Source organism: Heterocephalus glaber, unplaced genomic scaffold (genome assembly GCF_053883595.1).
Source record: "Heterocephalus glaber isolate CG9 unplaced genomic scaffold, H.glaber_assembly_v1.0 deba00001744, whole genome shotgun sequence".
In the NCBI taxonomy this organism is placed as follows: Eukaryota; Metazoa; Chordata; class Mammalia; order Rodentia; family Bathyergidae; genus Heterocephalus; species Heterocephalus glaber.
The window spans coordinates 4800102-4806513 of record NW_028258450.1 but is presented as its reverse complement, the minus strand read 5'-3'; the positions used below and the strand labels follow the sequence as shown (position 1 = coordinate 4806513).

Sequence of the window (6412 nt, the reverse complement as noted above, 5' to 3'; positions counted from 1 at the left end):
TGGAGAAACAATATCTCTTTACTGCTGCGGGACAGGGGTGTTTAGCTGTCGGGCATCATGGCCAGGCAGGGGGCCTTCAGGGTGGTTGTATAAGGGGACAGGGCAGAGCTGGAGTAAGTCTGGCTGGTGGGGCCGGAGGTGGGCATGTTCACTGAGCTGGAGGTGGACAGCGGGGAGAGGGTGGTCAGCACCACTCCACTCTCATCCAGGCAGCGCTTGTAGGGGACCGCAACATCACTCCAGAGGTCCTGGAATGCCAGGTAGGCTTGGAATATCTGTGGACAGGAAAGGGTGGCTGAGGCTGGCTCGTGCTTGCAGGCCAGGACAGGGACAGGGAGGGAGGTACAGGAACGGCTGTCCCTGCTACAGAGGCTCACGGCTGGGGCCTGGCTTTGCAGGTGGGAGGGCCTTTGGGGCAGCTCTGTGGGAGCCGATGTTCTAGAGCTCCCACCTGCTCTGCAGCAGGGGTGGGGATCCTCACCCAGACAAAGATGGAGAAGAAAGCGAAGGTAATGGCCACCTTGGCGCTGGCGCTCCCCATGAGGAACTCTTTGGGCGATGAGTGGTGCCACTGGTTGACCAGAAAGCAGAAGCCCATGAACCAGATGACGGCCCAGAGAACTGCGAGGAGAGCAGAGGCAGGCACGCTCAGCGGGGCTTCTGGGGAGTGTGGGCCGGAGCTGGGATCTCTTGCCCTCCTTCTGGTGCCAGCCCGGCCCCCAGGCCCCTCTGAAAGTGAATCCCCCGGTGGAGAGCTTCACCCCAACACGGGAGCCAAAGGCCACCCCCTGGACAACAGCGGCCTGGTTCCATAAAGCTCCTCAGGCTGGGTGTAGTCCCAGTACTTGGGAGGCTGAGGCAGGAGGATCATGGAGAGTTCATGAACTATGTAGTGAGACAATGTCTCAAAAAAAAAAAAAGGCAGAGTGGGGGAGACTTGTCGAGTCAGAAGGGGTGACCCTTATACCAGGTCTAGAGGAGGTATAATCCGTTCCTGGGCAGAACCCTGGGGCTGCTTGGAGTGAGCCCTAGGCCAGGTGCTGCGAGACAAGGGCCAGGCCCCTGGTTCACCTGCCAGGATGATGTCCAGGAGCCGCAGGACCACCTTGAGGTGGGTGTTGACCACGTGGGCCCCGTGGGCGTCCAGGGCAAGGAAGACCAGGCAGCTGAGGAAGGTGAGGATGCCAGCGCCCACAGCGAGGCTGCAGGCTGTGTGGTTGCTGTGGAGCACACAGTGCAGCTGCGGGGACTCAGTTGTGTTCTGGTAGCCATCGGTCAGCAGGGAGGAGAAGACAACCAGGGCGAAGACCTGGGGACCCGAGGGACCGGACCAGAGCTCAGAGCCCTTGGGAGCCTCAGAGTCCACCCTTTGTCCCTGCTTCTCCCCCGACTCGGCCCCATCCTCTCCCCAACCCTACCCAGCCCCCTTGCTGCCCCCCTTCTCCGCCCTCGGCCCCTGTGCCCACCCCATCCTCTGCACCACCTGGCTCCCCGCTCCAGACCCCATCCAGCCCCACACTCAGAGACGCTCTGCCTTCCTCTGCTCATCCCGGCTCCCCAGCACCCCTGCCTCGCTCCACACTCTCCTGCCACCAAACCCAGGTCCCCAAGCTCAGCTGGACCATCCAAAACGGTTCAGATTCACAGAAAAGTGCGCAGAGAGGTGTGAAACACACCCAGCACTCCCTGCCCACAACCAACAAATATTAACATTATGTTTATGGCTCAGGACTTTTTTGGGGGGTGGTACTGGGGAGTGAAACCTGAGCCTTCACACTGAGCTTCATCCCCAGGCCTTTTTATTTTTATTTTGAGATTGAGTCCCGCTCAGTTGCTAAGTTGTCCAGTTTGGGTCCAACTTGAGATCCACCTGCCTCAGCCTCCCAGAGTGCTGGGGTTATAGATGTGCACCTCACACCTGGCTTGTTTTCTATTTTATTTATTTAGTTTATGTTTGGTTGTTTTATTTTACTTTATTATTATTTTTAATTATTATTATTATTTTTTGGTACCGGAGATCGAACTCAGGTCCTTGCGCTTGCGCAGCAGGCGGCGAAACCACTGAGCCAAATCCCCGGCTATTTTACTTTATTTTTGAGACAGGGTCTCAGCATTTCAGGGTAGTCTTGAACTCACTCTTCCTGGCTTAGCCTCCCAAGTGTTGGGACTACGGCTGGCACAACCTGGGTTCTTAAGTAATAGAACTCAGGCACAGAGAGGACAAGAAATGGACTGCACTTGGGCAGCTGGGAAGCAGCAGGGCCTGGATTTGAACAGCTGTCTGGCTCCTCTGTCTGCTCTGGACCCCTGCCTGTGCTCCTCATTCTGGACCAAACACCCCAGGGGGGGATTTTGATCAGTGCAGCTGTATAAAGAGGAGCAGCCTGGGCCGGGGGTGCAGCTTAGTGGTGCAGTACCTGCCTGGCAAGCACAAGGCCCTATGTTCAATTCCTGGTACCAAAAAAAAAATAAGTCGAAGCCCAGTTATTTGCCAGACAGTCATGTCAAAGCGTGGCAAGGGCCATACTGGGCAAGGGTAGAGCCGCGCGAGCTCCAAGGTTAGGGTGTGATGGCAGGAGGGGAGCATGGAGCCAGCTGGGGAGCCAGGGAGCGGCATGGGACAGGGTCAAGGCTTGCAGGGGCCAAAGTCATGGTGGAGTCAGGAGGTAAACAGATCCCAAGCAGACCATGACGAGGAGAGGCAGGCAGGACATTTGAGGGATCTGGGTGAGACGTGGCTGGAAAGCCGGCAGGAGTCAGGGCCCGAGAGACCGGGGCTGCAGCTGGGCGCTGTGGAAAGTGAAATTCCATGACTGCATTGATGTTCGAAGGGTTCTGAGCCGAGGACAGCCAGGGTCATCCTGGGGGGGCAGAGAAGTCCCCGGGGTCCTGTGGCAGAGCTAGGGGAGACGAGAGGCCACAGACCCGAGAGCAGGCTGGTGCAGGGGCCAGAGCCCTGGGGAGTCTGGAAATATCCAGGACGTAAAGTTGGACTTGTGGATGGACTGGATGTGACAGTACTGGTGCCCGGAGATTTTGGGGAGGCTGAGAGAAGAGCATGTCTAACATGGCGCCCTCTTCAGAATCGCAGCTCCAGCAGGACAGGCTCCGTGGGGACCCTCCTGTCCCCAGCACCCGCCGCACGACTGCGCAACTCTGGCTTCTTGTTACTGTGTCCTTCAGAGCGGGTACAGGGAAGGCCGAGGCGGCTTTGGGTCCGTCCAGCCTTTGTAGCTTTATGACGACGATAACAGTGCGGATGAGGGGTCCCTCTTCACCCCCGATGCCGCTGCTGCCCTGAGAGGGAGGCTGGACCAGGACCAGGTCTGTGCAGGACGCGCCTTGGGATGATGGTCTGGGGCAAAGCCGGGTCAAGGATGGGAACTTGCATCGATCAGCACTGAGCCCTCATCCATTCTACCTGCACCAGCCCCACGAAGGCCGTGTTATTAATGCCTTTCTGTTTCACAGGTGATAAATCAAAGCCATTAAGGTGGAGTGGAAAGAGCCAGACTCTGTCAGCTGTGTGGCCTTGAGCAAATCCCTCAGGTCCTGGAGCCTCAGTTTCCCAGTGTGACTGTGCTGCAATGCAGGGTGACACGGGGTGTCAGGCTCAGCCCTAGTAGGTGCTCAGGAAAACCATGGCTCTCCGGAGTTGCCCCAGAGGGGAAGCGTCCCTTCAAGGTCACTCATCGGCAGGGTGGGATTGGAATCTGGCTCTTCGACTTCCGGGCCTGGGGCTGTTTGCTCACCAACAAGCTGGAACCACAGCCTTGGTGGAGCCAGGGACACCGGAGACCTGGGGAGGGGGCACAGCTAGCCCAGGGCCCCGAGTGCAGCCTCCCCAGACCCTCCTGGCCTGTCCCTGGGGAGGAAGCAAAGACTCATCAGTTAAGGGAGCAGCTGGCAGGCGGCAGGGAGGACAGGAGCACCAGCTGCCCGGAGGCTCCCTGCTGAGCTGCCAGGCCAGGGGGTACGGAGGCAGCGGGCAAAGTCTGTGACCGGCGTGTCTGGCACAGCCAGGACCCTGTCTTTCCCCGCCGCCCGCACTGTCCACACCAGCTGGGCCTCCTTCTCTCCGCCACCTGCCCTTCCTTCTGGCTTTGGGGACAGGCTGGCGAGTCTGGGTCTCCTTGGGCAAGCCTCAGTTTCCCCTTCGGTTACACAGGGGCAAGAATGTTGTAGTGAGGAGTAAAGAAGCCGCCACCAGCAAGGGATGGGGCACTGGGGACTCAAGTTCCTGTCACCCTGGGCACCCTCCACCCATCTCTGTCCTCGATCACGAGGTATGATTTGTTCCAATAATAACTGCTATTTAAAGAAAGCTTCACACTTGCCAGGCCCCTGCTCAGCGGCATTAACTTGTCTCGCTACCAGTCCTTCCCACTTCATCTGTGAGGAGGCTCAGAGAGGGCGAGGAACTTGCTCCAGGTCACACAGTCAGGGTAATCGTGCAAACTGCGGGACAGAAGAAGGCACCCCTGAGAATGGAAGCTGCTGCCATGACAACTACTCGGGGACTGGCCCAGGACAACCAGGGATGATAGGTTTAGATAGGTTCAAAGCAGGTCCCTTAGCTCCAGGGAGGGAATCCTCCGGATTAGGAGCCTGTGAGGACACTGGCAGCTTGATACAGAGCTGGATCGAATTCTCTCGTGTCCTTGGCCTGTTTCCAATCTGTCAAGGGCAAAGAGCAGGTGGCAGCCCACGGCTGCACCTCTGACCCTGCACAGTGATGTCCACAGAGGAGCAGTGATCGCCCAAGGCCATACAGCAGAGTCTGTGCTGAGTGAAGATTTGACTCCTAGCTGGGCGTGCTGGTGCACACCCGTAGTCCCAGTACTCAGGAGGCAGGAGGATTGCCACGAGTTTGAGGCTATGAATTCAAGGCAACTTGAACTACAGAGCGAGACCTTGTCTTTTAAAAACCAGAAAATGGCTGGGTGTGATGACGCACGCAGCAGGGCTGCAGTTGCAGACTCCAGAGGCCGAGGCAGGAGGATTGCTGTGAGTTCAAGGCCAGCCTGGGCTACACAGTGAGTTCGAGGTCAGTGCGGACTACAAACCGAGACCTTGTCTCAAGAATCCGCAGAAAGTGGGGTTCAAGGCACCTCCTTTTAATGGCTCTTTCGTGCAAGGAGTCAGTCATGCTGAGTGGTGTGGGGTGCAGCTGGGTGCTTGGTGAAAGGCAGCTTCCCTTATCAGATCCATTTTTCTTCATTTTCCCTCCTGCCCCCTCCTGTCCCTCCCTCCAGCCCCACTCTGAGAATCCTTCTGTCCCCTGTGCCCCATTCCCCCAGAGGCCTCACCCCCGAGAGGATCCGTGTGATGCTCTTTGGCCTCCTCAGGAAGCGCACGGTCTCGCTGCTGGCAAGGTCCTGCAGGCTTTTGGGGAGGCGCATGGTGGCCGCTGTCCTGCCAGGGCCCCAGGGCGTGGAGACACGGGTGCTGCGGGCCCACCGGGTTCAGCAACTGTAAGACAGCACAGACCAGATGTCAGAGTCAGGGTGCGGGCAGGGCTGCGAGGGTCTCGGAAGCTGGTTGTGTGGGGCTGGGCACTGCCAGGACTGAGGAATCCAGGCCGGGGGTCCCAGGGGTGGCGCAGGGTGAGGGGATCGGGCCAAGAAAGGGCGCGGGAGGGCTGTGCCATGTCCTTTGGCACAGGAGGCAGAGGCCCTGTGTAAGGACAGCCTTCTTTCTGTTGAGGGACACAGGTGGGAGATTCTGGGAGACCGGAGGAGTCCCTTTCAGGTTTGGGGGTGACCAGTATTCATATTATTTTGTTTTTCAGACTGTGTCTCCATATGTCGGCCAGGCTGGCCTCAATCTCACGGTATCGTCCTGCCTCAGCCTCCTGAGAGCTGGGATGACAGGGGTGTGCCGCCACGCCTGGCTCAGCACCCACTATAGAGAACCCGGGCACTCGGGGTACGTTTCAGGCTCTCCGTGGGACGTGGCGCTGTTTCTCAGAGTGAGAGCGCCCCCTTAGAATTCCGCTCCATCTTTCATAAAAATGCCAGGCTGAGCGGGGACGTGGGGGCCTCAGAAGCAAGCTGTCCTCACAGAATGAGACTAGGCCCCTGGTGCTAGTGGAATGGCGGTGCTGGGGCTTGCGGGTGCCGCTGCCTGAGGAAGAAGGACCACCTCGACTCTCAGGACCAGTGGGCGTCACCTGAAGGCCGCCTCTGCCTTCTTCTGCTTCCTCTTTTTCCCGCCTTTTCCTTCCTCCCTGTCTGATTGGCTGCACCTAAGTCCCGCCCCCTTTCCCTGCCTACTCAGGAGCTGATTTGAGCGAGGTCGTGACCTAGGCAGACGTTGGGCTGTTTACCGTTGGCGGCCTGCGCGAGGGAGCCCGGCCCGGCCCCTCTCCTCGCGCCTGTCCCGCCCCTTCCCTTTGAAGTCCCGGGACAAG

The 6412-nt window shown here is 58.6% G+C and overlaps 1 protein-coding gene across 3 annotated transcripts; it reads right to left on the bottom strand.

Annotated features, from left to right (window-relative positions):
- Positions 1-6315, bottom strand: Syngr4 (synaptogyrin 4). Of its 3 annotated transcripts, none has more exons than XM_004867015.3 (5): positions 6173-6315; positions 5310-5472; positions 1072-1309; positions 482-621; positions 1-275 (listed from the first exon to the last, which is right to left on the bottom strand). In XM_004867015.3, exons 2-5 carry the CDS (start codon positions 5400-5402, stop codon positions 42-44), a joined length of 705 nt encoding a protein of 234 aa, XP_004867072.2. In that variant the 5' UTR covers positions 5403-5472; positions 6173-6315; the 3' UTR covers positions 1-41. The 3 variants fall into 3 exon arrangements, with proteins under 3 accessions (XP_004867072.2, XP_004867074.2, XP_004867073.2); XM_004867017.3 differs by having other exon boundaries at positions 6145-6244; XM_004867016.3 differs by having other exon boundaries at positions 6064-6182.
- Between the last annotated feature and the right edge of the window lie 97 nt (positions 6316-6412).

Bases quoted from the DNA above. Each gene is read 5' to 3' on its own strand.
- Syngr4 (XM_004867015.3), bottom strand. From the start codon at position 5,402: ATGCGCCTCCCCAAAAGCCTGCAGGACCTTGCCAGCAGCGAGACCGTG. The intron at 622-1,071 runs GTGAACCAGGGG...CTCTCCTCGCAG, and splicing joins CCTGGACATCATCCTGGCAG to TTCTCTGGGCCGTCATCTGG. The intron at 276-481 runs GTGAGGATCCCC...TCCTGTCCACAG, and splicing joins TCTTCTCCATCTTTGTCTGG to ATATTCCAAGCCTACCTGGC.